Source organism: Cyclospora cayetanensis, unplaced genomic scaffold (genome assembly GCF_002999335.1).
Source record: "Cyclospora cayetanensis isolate NF1_C8 unplaced genomic scaffold, CcayRef3 CcayRef3_contig_45, whole genome shotgun sequence".
NCBI classification, from domain to species: Eukaryota; Apicomplexa; class Conoidasida; order Eucoccidiorida; family Eimeriidae; genus Cyclospora; species Cyclospora cayetanensis.
This window is the reverse complement of record NW_020312425.1, coordinates 83410-103000: the sequence shown is the minus strand read 5'-3', so window position 1 is coordinate 103000 and position 19591 is coordinate 83410. Positions and strand designations below refer to the sequence as shown.

Genomic DNA, 19591 nt, shown 5'->3' with positions numbered 1-19591 from the left:
ACAGCAACAGAGCGAACGGCTCAACGGGCGGAATCCATGCGCGCACGATGTGTCCTTGGAGAGCTCAGAGGTAAAAACTCGCCTCGGCACGCCCCTAGGGAAGTGGGGTTGCCATGACTAGCTACCGTGTAATGCGTTCCTTTCTATGGCAGAGTACTGTGCAATAAAATCTCCTCATACCCCTAAAGGCTTCCAACATGCGGGGCTTTCACAGGGCGGGGGAAAGGGACTGCAAACGCAATCAGATTCTTGGTGGCACGGCCGTGCCCAATTTACGAAATACCGCGACTTCACTTCTAATAGAGGAGTGAGTATTGCGAGGCAGTACTGCCTTGCTCGCTGCACTGCCGTGAGCGTGGGGTCGTCGGCTGGGGGCGTGCGGCCCCTCAGAAGGCTTGGGGGCTCTACCTTCATGGGGTCCTATGCAAGCGAAATGGCGTGAAATACAACTAGGAAGCGCAAAAAACGTGTTACTAATCTAAAGCGCTGCACTCTAGATGCAAAACGGGAATTTTGGAGCTCTGGGGAATCCGGAGGGGGGCCCTATGATGCATTGACAGACCTGGCGCTCGTTGGGGGGTGCCCGAGTGCCCTCTGCGCATGCAAGGGGCACTTCCAAGCTCGAGCTTAGGACTGCAAGTCAGCTTTCGGGTTTGATAGGGTAAGTTCTGGAGAAAGCGCGAAGGATCTCCAATTGTTGTTAACCCGTGTGTCTGTGTAGTGGTAGCAGCAGTAGAAGTCTGTGTGGGCTTTCGGTCCGCCGAGAGGGCCCCCGTCATTTTGGCAAACGGACGGAAATATTCACAGGGATTCCTCCATACAATATTTACAAGATTGCTCATTCAACAGATTGGAAGAACTCGCCCTGAGGACTCCGCAGCCACCCTCACGGCTTCTCTTCTTCCGGCCCCCTGATGGTAGGCACAACACCTGCCGTCTTCTTGGGGGCTCTTCAACTGTAGACGCACACCTAGGGACTTGAAATCTCCGCCAGGCTTGCAGATTGGTCCTCCAGCGCAATGGGCGTCTGCGGAGGAAGGCGGCTGCCGCTGCAGCAGCAGCAGCAGGAGGAGCAGCGGCAGCTGCCCGAGTACCCCTCGCAGCTGTACAGACGGCGAGGGAGCCTCTTCGCTGCCTTTGGGCTGCTCGCGGCCGTATGCATTTGCTTACCCTTCGCGTCTTGGGCCTTTCCCATGGATGTAACCCGCAACGCTGAGCTGCAGAAACAAAAGGAGGAGCAGCAACAGAAGGAACAGCAAGAGCAGCGGCAACAGGAAGCCCTCGCTCTTTTATCTCTGCACGAAAAATACAGCCCCCCAAACTGCAAGTATCACCCCCTGCCTTCCTCCCTAAATTCTTTTGGCTTCGTCAGTTACAATGGTGCGGCTCTCACCCCCAAAACGCTGCTCCAACAGCGGTACATACATCCCGAATGTGCACTTGTCATAAGCGCAGTATGCGGCCTTGGGGTTTTCCAGTGCTTCTGGAAGACCCTTGTAGACGCCTCCTAGGCGGATCGTGTCGTTTTAAAAACATCTCCCTCGGAGAAAATTCCTCAACACAGAGCCTTCCCTGCGGTCGTCGTGTTGACAAGCGCTCAAACTTTCTACAGGAGGCTTATGTGCATCCTCAGGCCTGAAGGGCCTTCACTTATACCACTGTGATGACGCTTTGCGTTCATGGCGTCTGCAGGAGAGCTCCTTATCAACGATGTCTTTGGACTCCCCGGCATCTCGGAAGTCGAAGAGCAGCTCATCGCCTTCTTTATTCCGGATTCTGTTGAGGAAGGTACCTACGCAGCACTCGAGTTTCCCTGTCTATATGTGCTCTCGTCCTGCCCGTATTGCTTTTATTCCTTCTTATCTCGAGAGGAGAGAAAGAGGGTGAAAATGGGCCTGTCTGTCTGTCAATCTCTTTGTCTGTCTGTCAGTCTCTTTGTCTGTCTGTCAATTTCTGTCTGTCTGTCAATGTGTGTCTGTCTGTCAATGTGTGTCTGTCAATTGCCTGCCAATTGCTGTCTGTTTCTCAATTTCTGTCTGTCGATTTCTGTCCGTCTGTCAATTCATGTCTGTCACTCTGTCTGTCTGTCGCTTTCTGTCTGTCAGTCTTTCTGTCTGTCAATTTCTTTCTGTCTGTCAATTCCTGTATGTCCATTTTTTTGGGGTACCCCGCCGGTCCTCGAGCTCACTCTGCCGTACCATTAGTCAGCGCCGCTGCTGCCTCTTTGGCTTGTGGCTGCTTTCTCTGTACCATCATAGCGACTGTGCGAATGAAGTTGCCTTGTGTGTGTGTGTGTGTGTGTGTGTGTGTGTGTGTGTGTGTGTGTGTGTGTATGGACTATCTTCTGTGTGTTGCTTTGCTGTGGCTGCGTTTCCCTTGGGACCCCTGAACTCCACAGGGCGCAGTTTGCTCTCTGTCAGTGTTGACATTCATCGTGACAACTTTGTGGAGTTTAAGCATCTCGAGCTCTACCGCTACAAGCGCACTGAGCATCCGCCAGTGCTTTTCAACCGTAAGTTTCTCCCGAGTTTCCGCATCGTTGCACCTCTTGCTGCAAGAACCCCTCGCCCCCTGGTTGCTGACTCCCTAGGCCTGAAGGCGTCCAAGGGAAGGAGAGGGTATAGCAATTATGGAGAGCGCTAGCTGTCGAAAAAGCGCTGGGAACGGGAAGCTGCTTAGGGTGAAGACGACAGGAAGAGAGAGGGGTGGGCGACGGAGGGAGAGTAGGTGGGTAGGTGGGGTGAATGAGGACAGGGCCTGTTGGGGGGAAGGAAAGTGGTGATACTGATGCTGAAGGGTCCCTCCAAGCTGTGCTGTTATGGTGCAGACACATCTGGGAATGCCAGTGCCGTTGCCGCTCGGAGAAGAACTGCAGTCCAAACAGCCACGTACATCTAACAGTCGAGCCATGAGGGGTGGAGGCTGGGGAATGGGAAGTTAGTGGTGGGGCATGGAGTGCATGCACGAGCGCAGCCGCTAGCGTTCCTTGTCGCATGTCAAAAAGTTAGCAAGGGTGAGAGTTTGCAAAACTTCGGCTGCAGGATCATGGAAGGCGCAGGAGGGGCGAAGACGCGGGCCATGCTTAGCGCCCTCTTGACAGGAGCGGAAAGAGATTCAGTGTTTTACCTGGTAAGTTTGTTCTTCGCCGTCTCTGAGGCGTGAGATGCGAGTGGCAGCTCAGACAAGGCTCCAAGATAGAGGCCTCTAGACAGAGCAGCCTGCTGGGAAAAGGCGTTTTTCCGCTTTGTTTGCCGACTGCTGAAGCCTCGTGGAAGGCTGTTTCTTTTTCCCTCCCCCTCTCCCTTCCCCCTTTAGAGCCTCTTGAGTCAGTCTTGCAAAGCCTCTTGAGTCAGTCTTACAAAGCTTCTTGAGTCAGTCTTCCCCTGGGGAGGTGTCTGAAAAAATTTCTCAAGGAATCCCAAGCGTCGTCCTCCACTTTCCTGCGTGAGATCCCCCTCGGCAGGGGCACTCGCTGCGTAATATGCGTGTGGAGAGGTTGCATCTGCGCGATCGATCAGAGAGAAGAAGCTGCTTGTCACGGCTTCCTGTGTTTCTTCTGCAGATCATTGCGGTATCTCCCGTCTCTGGTCATCCTCCTTTAGGCCCCGAAGACATCGCCTCTCGTCACTTGCTGCCTTGTCATCCCCTCCGGTTGGATCTCGCTCTAGTTCCGTACAGTAAGCCCTCGTCAGGAGCTCTCCGTTGGCTTGTGGCTGTGCGCCTCGGGGTGTGATTTCTTCCTCACCGAAGCAAATGCAGCAAGAACTGTCTCTCCTGTCTCTGAGCATCTCTCGCTTTTTGCCTCCTTCTGCCAGAAGGAACCTTCGAAACTCAAGGGTAGAGCAGCCGCTTCCTGCCTGCGCAGAGGCTCCACGCCTCGCGGAGTATATCCGCGATGAAGTCTCCTGAGGAGGCACCAAGAGAGCCGCTGCCCTTGAAGTGACTCGCGCAGACATTGCGCTACAGCGGGAAGGAAAGAAGGGGGGAAGGGAAGGGAGGGGTAAAGGTGGTGTCGGCATTTTTGTATCAGCTGCCGTGTCTTGCAATGCTTCTTGCAGCACGCATGCACTTCCACATGCCAACCTCCTGCCCGCCAGCCTCCTTCCTCCCAAGTGCAGCTCCTGAGGTGGTAAGGCCTGAGTGTGCTCAAACGCAGCTTGTTGCAGGGGGAGTTTGAAGGCTGCCTTGCGCTCTGTCTCATTTTCTCGCGAGTTTGCGGGCATCGAGAGACTGTGGGGTAGAGCAGTATACGAGACGAGAAGGGAAGGGCGCTAGGTGTCTAGGGGATGCTCATACCTCAAGAAGGTGATGTCAAATTGTATGACTGCGCTGTCTATGTGTAGACGCTCGATGACGAAGGACTGACCTTCTCAGGCTCCCCAGAGAAACCCTTTGTCCTCAATTTCGCCGGAGAAGAAAGCTGGAAGCCTTTCTCGCGCGCTGTTTTCCAGGTACATCTATTACTGTCTGTTGCATTGCCTGTCTCTGTTTGTGCATGTGTGCATGCGTGTGTGTGTGTGTGTGTGTGTGTGTGTGTGTGTGTGTGTGTGTGTGTGTGTGTGTGTGTGTATGTGTCTTTCTCTGTCTCTGAGGTGGTGCTCGTAGCCGTGCCTGTCTTTCCATCCGTCTGTCTTGCCCTCTCTATCCTTGCAGTAGTGCAGTTGTACTGCCGTGTTTAATCTAGTGGTGTCTCTACGAAGCCACGCGTTCGATGCTTTCTTCCTGAGATAGCCTTCTCTTGGCGTGTCTCGCGTGGTTGCGTATCATCTCTTGCCTTTGTGCTGGCATGTCTTTGAAACACCCCCGCTCTTGCCGCTTTCTCCTCTGTTCGGCGGTTAAACGCTGCCTCTCTCATCAGCTGCCTATTGAGCGCCATCAATTGCCTTTGTTGCCTCGTTTTCTGTTTCTGCCTTCAATTGCTCTTGTTGCTTCGCCTGCCGTTTCTGCCTTCCAAGGGTGCCCCTGTGTTGTCTTCTTGGGCTTTGCTTTCCGTTGCAGACATCCATCCGCGTGCCTCCCAGGCTTCATCGCTTCGTTCGTTTCTTTATGAAGGCTTCTTTCCGCTTTATTTCGGGTGCGCCTCTGAGAAATCGGACGCTGCGAAGGCCTCTAAGAGCAGCGAGGGTCATGTAGAATCGAAGGTAGCTGAGAAGAGGGAGCAGCGGGGTACAAGCCGCTGCAAGAGGCTTAAGGGGAGAGTGTCGGTAAAACTGTGCCGTTTCTTCGGATGTTCAGGCCCTTTCCAACTCATGCTTGAGCTGTTTGACGAGGAATCTCCACCAGACGCTTCTGCCACGGCTCCTGAATGCGCCCTTGGTACGGCAAAAGCGTGGGCGTTTTTACGGGTGGTTCGGTTCCTCAGAACGGGGAGCAGGATGTGCACTCCTGCGGCGTGTGTTTTTGCTTGAGGAGGAGGTTTAGAAGGTTTCGAGGCTGCTCCTGGTGTTACGTGCAACATGAGAAGCACGTGATCTTCCTTGCACAGGGGGGAGGGGGGTGGACTGCGTCTCTCTCTGAGAAAACGCCTTGCGCGTTCAGTAGCGGTGTTGACGCTGCTGCCGCACATACACTTAAGGAGGCAAGCAAGCAAGGCCTTTGAGGGCTTCGATGTGAAGGGGTTGGTGGGGTTGTAGTACCTGCGACGATTGCACGGCTTGCGGCTTCGTGAAATGCAGGTTGTCTGGGAGGAACCCCCACCTTTAACGGCCAGCTCTTCGACCATGCAATGCCGACTGGTGGGCAGGCCCCTCCTCTTTGTCTGCCTTCTTGGCTTTTACACGCACTTCCTGGCAGTATCTTCCATGCCTTCCTTTCGGCAGTCCACTTCTCGTTTGCCTGCATTCTACACCCCCGGTGCAGCAGCTGCTTTTGAAAATCGAACCCTTTGTACTACATTGATTGTCAAAAATTTGCCCGCTTAAGAGCCCGTCTCCTCCTGTCCGTCCTGATGGATGTAGCCATACCGCTTGCGTTGGCGCTGAACGCGCTGCAGGATACGTTTATAAGATCTGGCTACTGGCGGGAGATCCGATGTATTTCGAGGACCGCAACACGCAGTGCATGGAATTCGACTTCGAATACTCAGTCAAGGTGCAGGAATTCCCACGACACCTCCATGAAGCGTCCTGGATAACAATAACCGTCGAATCTGCGTCTCTGTGTTGGCAAAGCCTGGCCCCTAGCGCAGTCTTCCATTTGCCTGCCAGCACTGTGCTATGCATATGTAAATATATGTATGCTTGCAGTTCGAGTCTCGAATGACGCCTTTCGAAGTGACGGCGCACTCGTGGATGTGCCCCTACGCGCGTCTTCCTGGGCTTATCGTCCAGCTGAAGCACGACACAGAAGGTAGGAGGCAACAGAAATGACGAGTTTGAGAGAAGAGGCGAGGCAGCTGCCGAATTCCCGGCAGTGGCATTTCTTTTCCCGCTGACGTTGTGAGACGACGTCTCCCCGATTTTCTGTGCTCTCCGCAGACACCATCATGTCGGACGAACTGGGGGTTGTCAAGATGCATGCGATCGATATGCGGGACTGGTGCGTCTCTCTGGTCTGTCTGTGATTTTTCAAGCTGCGCCTTTCGTGACGTTAGGACTGCAGCCTCGACGCGGCCTTGCCAGAGTGTCGTGTGTCGGTGTACAGACACGGCAAGGGAGTCTCCGACATTCCCGGCACTGTTTGTGTCACCATGAGTTCTTGGAAATGGCTTTTACTGCGTTTTGAATTGTGCAAAAGGTTCGGATTTCCTCCTGACGAGCTGGATGCGATGACGCACACCACGCGGCTTATTCTGCAGCAGCCGAGGTAAGGAGGCTGGCAAACCTCAGTTTTTCTTTATCAGCAGCCTTCCTCTTGGGGAGTGCTGTGGCATCCAAGTGCTCCCGACTACTGCCGCCCCCGCGGCTGGAGTGCAGCTGCAGGCCTTATCGTGCGAGCTGCTCGATCCCCCCGTGCGGGTGCCTCGCAGCGTGTTGTCTGGCAAGTGTCTGCCTGTTGAAAGAGAGGCGCGCATGCCTTCTGAGGCTCTTGTACAAAAAAGCCGGGGTGTGGAGGGGTTTCGGTGCTGCTGCGTTTCCTGCCGTGGGGCATGCAGCTTGCTGAGGGTGGTGGCGCTGAAGGAGAAGCTTGAGATCAAGTTGCAGGTGTCAGAGGCCGCAAAACCGCAGCACAGAATCTGCAGCCCAAAAGACTCCCCCAAGTCTTTCCTCACCTCGCTTCATTGTCAGCTCCCAGCCGGTAGGTGCTCAGCTCTTTCTCGCTGCACTCTCTAAAAATACCGTCTTTTATTCTTCGGGCTTTTCGCGCGAAGCGCAAAGGCACTGACGGGGTGTCTCGACAGGCGGCGTGCGACGCGTTGGAGCCAGGGACTTACTGGGGTTGGTTGCCTTCGTTTGTGCTCTGTATTTACATACATATATACATATATACATATATATATATATATATACATATACTTTGTCGCTACTAGAATCGCATGCTGTAACAACATACGGTAGGCACACCTGAAATCTCTGCCGCTGCTCTGCGCAGGATGCCTCTTTTTTTTTTCTCTCTCTCTCTCTCTCTCTATCTGTCTCTCTTTCTTTGGTGTGACTGCATTACCGCCACTCGGACCGCGCGCATCTGTGTCTGCCCATGTGCTTCCTGCGATTCAGGTGAGTACCTGGTCACCTTCAAGGCGAGCTACCCCCTCGGCGGCATTCCCCCTTGCGATGGCTTCTTCGCGCGCATTGCCGTGGCCCCTACAAGCCTCCTTCAAGAGGTATTGCAACACGAACTCGCAGCGGACACTTCACGAGGTGTCTGCGAAGGGGGAACTGCGGATTTTCCCCTTCTTTCTCCCGTGTGTTTTAAGAGGAAGTTTCGTCTGCAAGCAGCCGCTCTGCCCTCTTGCAGGAGTCTTGCCACGAACGAGAGGGACGGGGTGACGCATGTTCCTTAGGTTTTTTGGGGAATCGGCGATGGTGTTTTGAGTGGTCTCCGTGTTTACGCGTGAGGATGTCTGCGCGTGCGTGACGTGCTGTGCGACACTCAACAGAGCTTCTCGTGCAGTCGAAAGACTGAACTCCTGCCACCCCTGGTGTTAGGCGATATGACTGCCTTGACTGCACAGAAGAGTTCGGCGAAGAGTTTCATTCATTTAGGTGCGTTCCCTGTATTTGTTTCTCGGCTGTTCCAGCAAGGCCAAGGCGTCCCGTAGAATGCCAGCTGGCTGCCAACCCCAGAGAGCTTGCAGTTTAGAGAGGCACGACGTGATGTTGCTGTAGCGTTTTCACGGAACCCTGCAAATACCAGTTCGAGAGATCCCGTGAAATCTAGGAGATGGACAGAGGCACTTGGAAGCGAGCGCCACTGCAGCTCGGCCTTACATCGGGACGGGGGTGTTGCTGCAGCTGCTGCTCTTGTTGCTTTTGTTGTTGTTGCTGCTGCTCTTGCTGGTGTTGCTGTGCCCTCATTTGACTGCAGCATTGTAAGGCCTGTGGGGGAATTTAAATCTTCGGTTTGCAGCCTGTGTGTGAAGTCTCTGTGAAATTTCTTCTCTCTTCTCTGTGTTTATGCAATATGCATGTCATCACACCTTTGGCTGCTTAAAGTCTCCCTGTTTTAAAGTCTCCCTGTTTCGCTCCGGCTGTACACGTGGTCCCCTGCCTTCGTCATCCTGGCAGCGTTCTAACAGAGCTTCAGGTGTCTGCGGCATCGTCTCTGCGGCTTCAGGGACGCTGAGCGTCTCGGATGACACTGAACGTTTCACCCCCTTCCTGTTGGAAATGCCTGCTCCCCACGCGGAAGCATCCCTGCACAAGGTTTGCGTTTGCTGCTGCCGCTGCCGCTCCCAGAGCTACCAGGCCTCTGAGCCAGCAGTGTGGCATTTGCCGCCTTCTGCATGCACTCTGCAGTCTCTCGCAGAAAGACTTGGGGGAAGGCGGAGGGCAGGTGCACAGAGAGAGGTTTCACGCTGCTCGCTGATGTTCCTGGAGTCTTATGCAGCTGCAGGGATGCCGATCGACTACTGGTGCAAATGCAGGCTGGGGAGCTCAAGGGCGAATAATGAACAGTTGCCAGCCATATAGGGGGGAGTTTCGCTGGGGGACTGCCTCGATGCGTGCCTGTTGCAACTGTCTCTGCAGATCGGGAGTGGCTCGTTCGAGGTGACGGGTGGAAGTCACGAGGTGAGGGTACTTTCCGAGAGACAGAGAGAGATTGAAGGCTCCCGAATTTTAGACAGCTTCTGCGTTCACATTCATGACTGGCTATCAGGAGTTGTCAAGGGAATGGCTGGTTGCCGTTGTATATACCCGTCGATTTACGGGGAAACCCGCAGAGGGCGTCCTTTTCACCGTTTGCGTTGCGTCTTTTTGATGAGCCTTTTCGTTGTAGACCTTCCTCCACTTGGCGATCCTAGGAGACTACACTGCCCTAGACATACTGGCTGTCTTGAAGAAAGAAGGCAGCAGCGACAACGGGCCCTCGCATCTTCTTGCATTTGCGCAGTCTTACCAGGTGGATGCTTTTTATTGTCTTGCTTCTATCTGTGTGTGTGCATTAGGGCATTGTGCATTAGGGCATGTGCGGGGGGAGGCGGGGTAGTGACAGAACTGGCGTGGCTTTTTCTTGCCGCTTTTTCGCCTCGTTGAATTGTGCCACTAGGGCCTTGTATCATCGGCTGCCTTCCTCGCAGCAGTAAGAAGACGTTTACGGGCTGACCTGAGTCTTGGCGGAATATTTACCTGTTAAGACACATGCGGAGTCCGTTGAAATGTGCGCTGCAGCACTTTGTGGGACCGCTCGATCCAGGACGCTATGAAATGGAGCTTCTTGCCATGAACCCTCAAACCACGGACGTTTCCAAGACTGAGAGGGTGCGTCTGCTCTCCGCAAGGCCCTCTTTTTGTTCAGAGATGTCTTGTCGCTTGCGCGTATTTTTACCCTGCAAGCGCGTGCAGACACTGCACACACCCACCTCGGCTGCTGCTCGCTTGTCTGCAGCACTGTGCCCCCTTGGCGATCGATGCACGGCTGCAGCGGCGGCCTTTGGAAGACCATCTTCCCTCGCGTCAGCAGTGGCTGTGTGCAAGAGAGCGGCCTTTCCTACCGAAGCAGATGCAGTAAGAAGCTCGAAATTAGGAGCAGCCTCGCGAGCGGCTGGAATATGACACGACGTGCTGTATGCGGCAGGAAGCCGTCTGGGGGCAAGGGGGAAGCAAAATTGTTGCCCACACGTCTGAGCGTGTTGCGCTGCCGCCTTCCGCATGCATGCGCTGCACAGCGTCACGGAGGATGTGCAATTTGTTTTGGACACGAAGTATGGCATTCCAGCCTCGGGTGAGAGAGCCGATCGGCGCGTGCAGACTCTGTACAAGCTCGAGGCCAGACACTGTAGTTGTTCTAACGAATGCGGCTTTCTCTGCTTTGCACACTTGATTTTGCGGCTTTTCTTTGCTTGGTGCCGTGGCAAGAGGGAGGCTTTTCTTTCTCGCTGTGGAGAGAGGCAGGGGCCTTTCTTCTGTGCGCTGCATGCATCGCACGCGTCTATTGGCGTGTGTCGCATGTACCTTCCAGTGACTTCTTTGCGGAGTCTGGAGTGAAGGGGGCTGTGTTTCGGGGGGAAGAGGGAACGAGAGAGATGGTGGTTTTGACTGCTCGATCGCCTCTCAGTCAGTCTGCTCCTGCCCGCCCCCCCGTTTCGCATGCTGAATTTTTCTCAGGTCACCACTTTATGACGCTGTCTGTCCCTCGACGGTCTCTCTTAAAGCTGGCTGTATCTGTGCCGCAAGGCTCTGCGCCGCACTTGGTGGTGTATCCGGAGGGGCAGCCCGCGAATATTCTGGCTGAGGCTTACGGAGATCTCTTCATGGGTTCGTCTTTCTGTCGACTCTCCGTTCTGTTCTGCTTTTGTGTCTGGCACGCTTCTGCTTCTTTCGCATTTGAGCTCTCTTGCAGAGAGAGCCAAAACGCGAAAGGGGGCGGCTCTCTTTGTCAGAAACTTCTGCGGCGGTATGGTCTGCGAGGTGGTCTTGTCCCCAAAAACGCAGACAGCCCCCTTCTCCTCCCCCCGTGCTTGGCATGTGTCCGTCCCCGCTGCTGCTCGTGTGATGGTTGGTACGGCATGTGGGCTGCGCTGCTTCTGGGATGGATTGCAGAGGCTGAATCGGCAGGCCGCTATGTTATTCGTTTTAGCTTCACCCCCCCTGGAGGTTCTGCAGCCGCTTGTCCAGTTGCGCATTTCCACTTCGTGGCTGCTCCTACGTCTCTCGTCCCCGTGTGCCCCTGGGGTGGGCTGCTGCTGCTGCTGCTGCTGCTATCTGCTGCAGCTGCTGCAATCTGCTGCAGCTGCTCTTCGGTGATGCATAGAGAGAGAGAGAGACAGCTGGAAGCTCGTGCTTCATCGAATGCACACTGAGGAGCTTGCTCATTGAAACTGCCTTGTCCGCCAATGCCGCGTGAAGTGGATGCCTCGACTCTGCGTTGTTTTCCTCACAGCGCGGGGTACGCAGGAGAATCTTTCCACCGAGCAGCTGCGGCAGGCAGCTCTGGCAGCCTTCAGCAGCACCTTCGACGCCTCCATGTTTCTGCCTAAGTGAGTCGCGGGTAATTGCTGCCCCTCTTCTCCCCTCCCCTTCCCCCTTCGTGTCGCGTGCGCGAAAAAGAGACAGGGGTAGGACCTAGGAACGAGGCCTTTTGCAGGCAGGCACCTCCTCTCCATCCTTACTCGGAAGCCCAAGCGCACAGAGGGGGCACATACGGGGTATGCGCATCTGCAGGCAATTAGGATCTGATGGAGTGGAAGTCTCGCGTCCACACGACATCTGGCTGTCGCCTTCTCTGCATCCCGAATTCCCCTTCACAGCTCCAGGAGCCAGCAGCAGGCAAGTGTTTTCGTTTTTTAAAACCCTTCCCGGTGCTTGCTTGCCTCCCGCGAGCGACGGCGTGCTGCATGCGCTGCAGACAGCAGCAGCCAGCTCTGCATTTGCTGCTTATCTGTATCGGGGCAAAAAGCCGCACAAAACACTCTCTTCGTGAAGCCTGTGCGACTTGTGCGGATATGTTTTTTATCTTGCAACATTTCTGGGTTCTTTTTTTCCTTTATCTTGCTTCATTTCTTCCTTCCTTTCTTCCTTCATCTTGCTTTATTTCCTCCTTCATATCTTGCTTCATTTCTTGCTTCATATCTTCCTCCATCTTGCTTTATTTCTTGCTTCATCTTCCTTCATATCTTGCTTCATTTCTTGCTTCATATCTTGCTTCGTTTCTTGCTTCATTTCTTCCTTCATCTTCTCACTGTCAACAATTGGGGGTTTGTTTGTATGTAGAGGGGCCATGTGTTTGCGGCTGCCTCTCGGGGTCTCCTGTGTTGCACACAGGCTTCGGCTGCTTGTGCTTGCAATCTTTAGAGGGTAAGAGGCGTGAAACGATTAGGCCTTTTGAGTGAAGGTCGATGTGCTTCGAAATCTGTGGATGTTTGCGCAGCCTCCGCGTCGAAGTGATTTTGCAGCCTCCGTGGTTGCCTCTGCGTCTGGAGCTGCATCGCAAAGATGATGTCGGCCTTCGCCGCACGGCTCAGTGCGTTTCCCCCTTGGCTTTCTTTTTGTTGCATTTTAAACTCTACAAGACTCTGATGCACTGACACTGCGCGCGTTCTGTGCGCCAGGTGGTGAAAAGATTTTTTCTGTATCATCGGAGTTAAAAAAAGGCACAACAAGGCACTCTTCGTGCGGCCTGTGGGGGGGTGTTGCTCCCTCCTCTTCCTCCTCTTTCTTGTTGTTGTTGTCGGCAGTCGGGTGTTTGTTTGAAAGTAGGGGGCCTTCTCTATGCGGCTGTGTCGCTCTCTGTGTCTCCTGTGTCTGCGGTGTAGTGCGGTGTCTGAGTACACGGAAGGGCGTATTCTGCTGCTTTCAAGGGACCTCCCGGGAGGTGATTACGTTTTGAAATTCGTAATTTATGATCAGGTGAAGTCCTTAATTATTCAGCAGCAGCAGAGCAGCAGCAGCACTCCTGTAGCTGCACGAGAAGTGCATGCATGGTGTTGATAGTTGCTTTCGAGGGATGAGGGATGGGCAGGCAGGCAGGCAGGGTGTCTCGAAGACGGCTCGTTCAGTGTGCAGCTGTTGCCTTCGTTCCTGAGTGTTTTTTGCTTGCAGACACAACACGAGACGGAGCGGCTCTGCGCGCATGCAACTATCAACGCTGAGGCAGGTCTTGTAGTCTGTCTGTCTGTCCGCCAGCCTTTATTTATCCTTATTTCACGGGTTGCATGCGAGGGCTTCCTGATGGGTTGCTTGCACAGAGGCCTCAGATTTAGACAGAACAATAGGTCATGCACATCAATAATACGCCATATCCGTGTGTCTGCCGCATGCAGCTCGGAGAAAACAATGCCGCTCTTCTAAATGCCGTCAGGGCAGAATTGCTAGAGGTCCCAGACTTGCTTCCCATCGAGCCGCCTCCAAAGACTCTTAATGCGCGGTGCGTCTCACGTCTTCGCAATGAGGCCTCCTCCTGTACACGCAAATCTCGGCGGGATAGGCTGAAGGCTTTAAGGATGCGCGCGCGGGTTATCTGCCTGTCTCTTTCTTTGTCTCGCTCTATGTGTATCTCTCTCTCTTTTTATCTCTCTGTCTCTCTTCATACATATATAACTCTCCCTTCATCTATCTCTCTCTGTCTCTCTTCATCTCTCTGTCTCTCTTCATCTCTCTCTGTCTCTCTTCATCTCTTTCTATCTCTCTCTGTCTCTCTTCATCTCTCTCTGTCTCTCTTCATCTCTCTCTGTCTCTCTTCATCTCTCTCTGTCTCTCTTCATCTCTCTCTGTCTCTCTTCATCTCTCTCTGTCTCTCTCGATCTCTTTCTATCTCTCTCTCCCTCGGTCTGTGTCTGCGCTTCTGCTGCTCCGGCGATAAGGGCAGCAGGGCATGGACGCATGCGTTGATGTATGCGGCGTATAATATGGTTTGATCGCGATGCAGCGGATGGCTTGCGCACCCGGACGTTCCAATCTATGCCACATCGATCTTCGCATTCCACACAGAGCAGCAGCAGCAGATGCAGCAGCTGCTCCCTGCAGGCAGCGCTGCAAGGACAACTCTGCATGTCAGCAAACCGACGGCATTTAGGATAGCGGCAGAGCCAGCAGTGGCGTCCGACGCGCAGCTGAAGATACGAGTTCTCCCCGAGTCAGCAGCTTTAGCGAGCAGCAACACGAGCGGCAGCAGTGGGGAGGCAATGTTGGCCTTGCCTTCCACCGGTGTCATTGCCGAGGCAAGCGAGAACAACCTCTTTGCCTTCCTCCAGCCAGGCTCTTATCACGTTGTTTTCGAGGGCACAGAGCCCTTCCTAACGACCATTGGTAAGTTTTCAAGACCCTTCTCCTCGCGTCTGCGTTTGCATGCTTTGGCAGTGTGTAGGGGACCAGCTCGTTCGGAGTCGCCCCTTCTCTCAGCCTTTCCAGAATGGAGAAAAGCATCGCGCAAGTCGCCTAAGACGTTGGTCTGCGCTGCGAGGTGCCTGTCTGCAGGTCTCATGTCAATCGACGCGCTGCATGCCGCCTTGCCTGGCCCTTCAAGTGGATCTTCCGGAGGAGGCCCCTCGTGCAGTTCGACACTCCCAAGTGTGACGCTGCCTTCTCCTTTACCGCCCAGCTTTGAGAGTGAAGACTTCTTCTTCAGCGTCGACTATGCAGCGGCAAAAGAATCGGTGCGGCGCTCTGTTTTCCCCTCACCGGGGGAACCTTGGGAAGGCCTCCTCTGAGCTCCTAGCCCCCATCTGACTGATTCTGACTGTTGTAGAATGGGGAGCATGCCTCCTTGCATGCCTCCCTGCAGCAGCAGCCGTCCTCCTTGATTAGGCTACAACTGCTCTGTGCATCTTATCTTGCGCGCGTTGCATGGGCAGGGAGAGCTGCTGTCAGTGCCGCTTCATCTCACATCGCCCTCGGTGATCTATGCGGAGGCAGGTTCGAACTTTGTTGTTGATTTCGTGCGGTAAGCGTGTTTAGCAAGCCCTGATGCAGCGTTCTTGGCTATATTGCTTAGGCGTCTCCAACTCTTAATTTCCATGCATCCTCCCTCCCCCTGGAAGTCTTGTCAAACGCACTCTCCCCCTCCCTTCTCCCCCTCTTTTCTCCCCCTACTTGAGCCTCTGCCGATCCACGGCTACAGCGAGCAGCCCTGCTGGCTTGCGCCAGGTGCTGCAAGGAAGGACGTCGCGCATGCCTGTTTGTCTCTTCTTGCAATGCGCATTACGCAGTGTGGGGATCGAAGTGGTGGAAGGCCTGTGGTTGGGGGAGCAGAGAGGTCGGCAGAATTCTCTAAAACTGCTGTTGGATGCAGGCGAACATGCCCTTCGAGTTCGGCTAGAAAAGGAGGCCTTCAACGATCAGGCCGTTAGAGACGGACTGCTGAACGATGCGAAAGTGCGAACGGCTGCAATACAGCGTGTCTGCCTTGGTTGTATCGGTCATTTGCATGCATGATCATACTTGTACATACATATACACATACATACATTCGCATGCATACACACATACACATACATGTACATACATGTACATATACATATATTTACATATACATACGTATACATATACATACGTATACACATATGCATATCTATATCTATAGATGTACAGGTCTGTCCGTCTGTTTTTAATCTGCCGTCCTCCCTTCACGCCTGTCCAACCGTTCTCGCTTCTTTCCTCTGCGTGTCTCCTGTCTTCATCAGGCATCTCGATGCCTGCAGTTCTCCCTCCATATCTCTGTTCACTCCCTTACGAAGATGGAGGACCGCGCGGCGAATTTTCTCGAGGAGTGCTCGGCGTTTGGGGCCTTGCCGTTGCCAGCAGATCTTAATACCCCCAACGGGGGTAGCTCCACCCTCGGTACGCAGCCAACAAGATCGCTTCAGATAGGGGGTTGGGTTGGGTGTGAAAGTGTTGGGAATGCTGTCCATGGCGCTGTTTCCAGTGTATGTACACTGCTGGCATCGCGCCTCCGCCTGGCAGGGAGGTAGAGGGGAGGAGAAGGCGGGAAGAAAGCAGGAAGAAGGGGGAAAGCTCCGTAGCAAGAAACATGCATCGAGGGTTTTAAAGTTTGAGCTCCTGCGCGAATGTGCTGCCGCATCTTTTCTCTGTAGGAGGACCTCTGGACAGCGAAGGGCGAATTGTACTCCGCACGAAGGCCGTGCTGCATAGCGGGGTTGCTGCTAAACACCGCATTGCCATCAACACTGAAGGCACGACTCCCTCTGATCCCTAGACAGATCGCTCGTGCATAGCTACGTACTGTGCAAGGCGAAACGCCGCGAGGAGGACTGGCATCAGCGCAGAGTTCCTTTATGTAGTTCGATGCTTTTTTGCTCCCCGCAACTGCATGAAGTGGGAGGATTTCTGCTGCGTGTGGCGATACCTGTAGGCAGTGAGCTCCTGCTCAAGGTTGGCACTTTCCTAGAAGACCAGACGCGCAGCATGAGCATCGTTGTAAGTGCGTCGTTACTGGACTGCTACGGCGAAACGGCGCGCGTTTAGCTGTATGTACAGCGTGGCCGCTCTCTGCGTAGAGTCGCCTTTAAGGCGCCGACTATGCGCATGCCATGCCCCCACACTCACAGCTTCTGAGAGCAGCCAGAGAGTTGTTTTGCAGCGGCATCGTGCCCGATCCTTCTCTTGTGACGCTTGTACACCCCTGTATATATATATATGGGTACAATGTTAAGGGCAGCTTTTTTGGAGAGAAGGCGAAGGTTGCGTGCCCGCTGTACTTCTTCCCATACGCCGAACGAGGCCTCGATCATTGAGCTTGTGCGTCTTTGCGGATGGCACTGCGCAGCTGCAAGATGACGCCTCTCAGAATGTAGATGCTTTATATGATTGGACAGTTGGTGGCGGTCACCGTGAACGCATATACAGGCTCAAGCCAGCAGGTGTGTGGGGTGGGGTCGTCAGTGTATGGGGTTTACTTCCAGACTGCTCCTTGTGCGCAGAAGAAGGGAGTCCTTTGTGGGGTGGTGCACACACTAGAGAGACTCCCTCTGGCGCGCTTCCTCTTCGGTTAGGCTGTGCCGTGCACGCATGCGCATGCATCTCGAGTTCCCCTGGAGTTGTAGGGGCTTGGTGATTGCAGCGTATTGGAGAGGACGAACGAAGACGTCGTCCGCCCAAACACTTGGCGAGTGAGGGTTTAAAGTCTCACTCAGGTCGCCTTGTTGCGTGCGCCATGCTCTTTTGCAGCGGAAAGTAGCGTATATCATCTGGTGCTCTTAGGAGACGGGCATGGTTGTCAGCTATTTGATTTGTTTATCCAATCGATTCCTGTGAACGAGTTGGATCAGGTGGGCTACGCTGCTGCTTGCTTGCTTTTCTCGAACTGCTTGCCAGAAAACACCCTCCCCCCCGCCGGAAAACCCTTACCCACTGCTCGCGCGGCGTCTCTTTGTGCCTGCCCCCTTAGCGATTTGGGTTGTCCATAGAGAGCAGACACAGACACACACACACACACACATACACAGACACAGACACAAACACACACTTGCATGCATACATACATACACACAAGAACACACAGAAACACACACACACACACGCTTTTGCTGCGACCCTGAGAGGGCGTGTTACTTTGTGCATGCAGATGAGCGACTGCAAAGCCTTCGGCAGTACGCCCCCTCCAGTCACCCCGACGGAGTTTTTCAAGCCAGCGGTAGTGGAGGCAGCGGCGTTTCTCTCCACTAAGCAGACGGGCGCTTCAGGATCACCGCAGCAGGTCCTAAGTCCTCTTCAGGCGCTCGTGCAACACCAAGAAGGCTTCCTGAAAGCCATTGAATTCGAAGTCTCCGAGGTGCGCTGCGCAAAACATCCTTAAGGGAGCTCCCCAAGTAAGGGCTTCTCAGGGGTAGGGAGGGGTCGTCTCCTGCGGAATTCGCCGCACGCGTGCAAACGTTGGCAACAACTAATGGCCAAAGCCTACTGCCGCCACGCATGCAAAGGCGCCCACTCTGTGAGGAAGGCTCTCTCCAGGGAGGCATCGACTGGGTACTTGAACGGTTGCACTCAAGAGCAATGGAGGAGCTTTTGTGTGTGCATGTATGTAGTAGTAAGTGTTAGTGTTAGTGTAAGTGTTAGTGTAAGTGTTAGTGTAAGTGTAAGTGTTAGTGTAAGGGTTATTGCGTGCAAGTGTACATGTATGTAAGTTTAAGTGCGTGTAAGTGTTGGTGTAAGTGTAAGTGTAAGTGCATGTAAGTGTAAGTGTTAGTGTAAGTGTAATTGCGTGTAAATGCATATAAGTGTAAGTGTAAGTGCATGTAAGCGTAAGTGCGTGGCGTATGTGTTCTGCTGGTGCAGCCCTCGTTTGTTTTGGCAGAGGTTGGCTTCAACTTTATGGGCTCTCACGTGGAGATGGATCTCATAACTGCTGATTCCGTGAGCAGCTCTGCAAAGCGTTGACATCGCACATTATAAAGTTAGGCATCTGCAAACGTCCTTTTTGCGTATTGCTTCAAAGGACTGCAGCAGCCTCCAGATTCGGGGAGCAGCAAAGTCGTCCGAACTCGGCTGTTTTCCGTCTGTGTTTGCTCTCAATGTGTGTGATGCAGGAGCAGACAGTGGCTTCGGGGGAACTCGATTTTTTGAACTCCGCTGACAGTCCAATTAACGCCCGCCAGTGGATTGCGACTCACGTGGATCCGTAAGTACAACCCCCTGTGAAAAACGCGCTCTACTCACCTGGCTGCTCAGGCTGTTCCACGTTCTCTTACAGCACACCCGCAAGCTGAACGGCTCCCTCCGCGAAGCCTTAACGCATTCAGCTTGAGGGGCTTCATGAGGATCTCGCCATGTGGGATCTGCAGCTCTTCAGGAGGAGGCATTTTGAAATCCTCATGCTGCGCATTTCAAAACGTTTGTGACGCTGTCTTCTTCACAGGGGGCACTTTATCTTGCGAGTGGCCGATGATCACTTCCCCCAGCAGTTTCTGCATCACGCCGATCGCTGCTTCCCTTTCCAGTTCTTTTTCCACATCCATGCTCTGAATGACAAGGGTCTGCAGGTCGGTGTTTGCTCGGGCTGTCTTCTTTTGCGGGAGACTGTTAACGCTTCCTGACGCACAAGGAGAACCTCTGCTGCCGCACGTTGGCGGCAGAATTGGTTTTAGCTCAATGCATGCTCTCTGGCTATAGAGCGAAGTTACTGCACGCGGTGCAAGCATCCGTATGATCTGTGTCTCTTTCGAAAAGCTTTGAGGACGAGGCGCCTTTCCAAGCGAACAGCGGTAGCAGCAGCAGCACTTATCCTGCTAGTTTGTGTGCAACGCTGGGGTATGTGCGCGCAGCCGTCAGTTGTGGCGGTGCATCCGGATCCAAGCGTGCCGATTAAGGCGGGGCAGGATCTTCTGGTAGGCAATTGTGGGCCCTCTCTGCCGCGAGAGGCAGTGCACGTCCCTTAAGGCAGTGCGCTCCACACCTTCAAACAGTAAACGGTTCACCTGCGATGCTCGGAAACACACAGCACCCCATAGACGTGCATCGACATGCCTTGAAATGCAGCCAAGAAAGCGCTCTCTGAGCATGGAAAGGCGGACGCACTTACACTTTCACAAACACATACA

The 19591-nt window shown here is 53.9% G+C and overlaps 1 protein-coding gene across 1 annotated transcript; it reads left to right on the top strand.

The window, feature by feature from the left end:
- The first annotated feature begins 1193 nt into the window (after positions 1-1193).
- On the top strand, positions 1194-19429 carry LOC113146624. Its single transcript, XM_026334573.1, has 42 exons — positions 1194-1380; positions 1693-1788; positions 2399-2512; positions 2828-2888; positions 3042-3129; positions 3563-3677; positions 4059-4129; positions 4344-4451; positions 4999-5074; positions 5236-5316; positions 5676-5735; positions 5993-6090; positions 6246-6348; positions 6477-6537; positions 6736-6804; positions 7143-7236; positions 7310-7376; positions 7862-7992; positions 9379-9501; positions 9771-9860; positions 9988-10106; positions 10268-10323; positions 10707-10856; positions 11142-11273; positions 11482-11578; positions 11763-11867; positions 12469-12561; positions 12854-12947; positions 13361-13464; positions 13966-14345; positions 14514-14692; positions 14891-14979; positions 15245-15410; positions 15719-15875; positions 16408-16472; positions 16822-16915; positions 17223-17323; positions 17620-17826; positions 18330-18407; positions 18581-18672; positions 18910-19033; positions 19316-19429. The coding sequence occupies exons 1-42, from the start codon at positions 1194-1196 to the stop codon at positions 19427-19429; spliced, it is 4689 nt and encodes a 1562-aa protein (XP_026190358.1).
- The last annotated feature ends 162 nt before the right edge of the window (positions 19430-19591 follow it).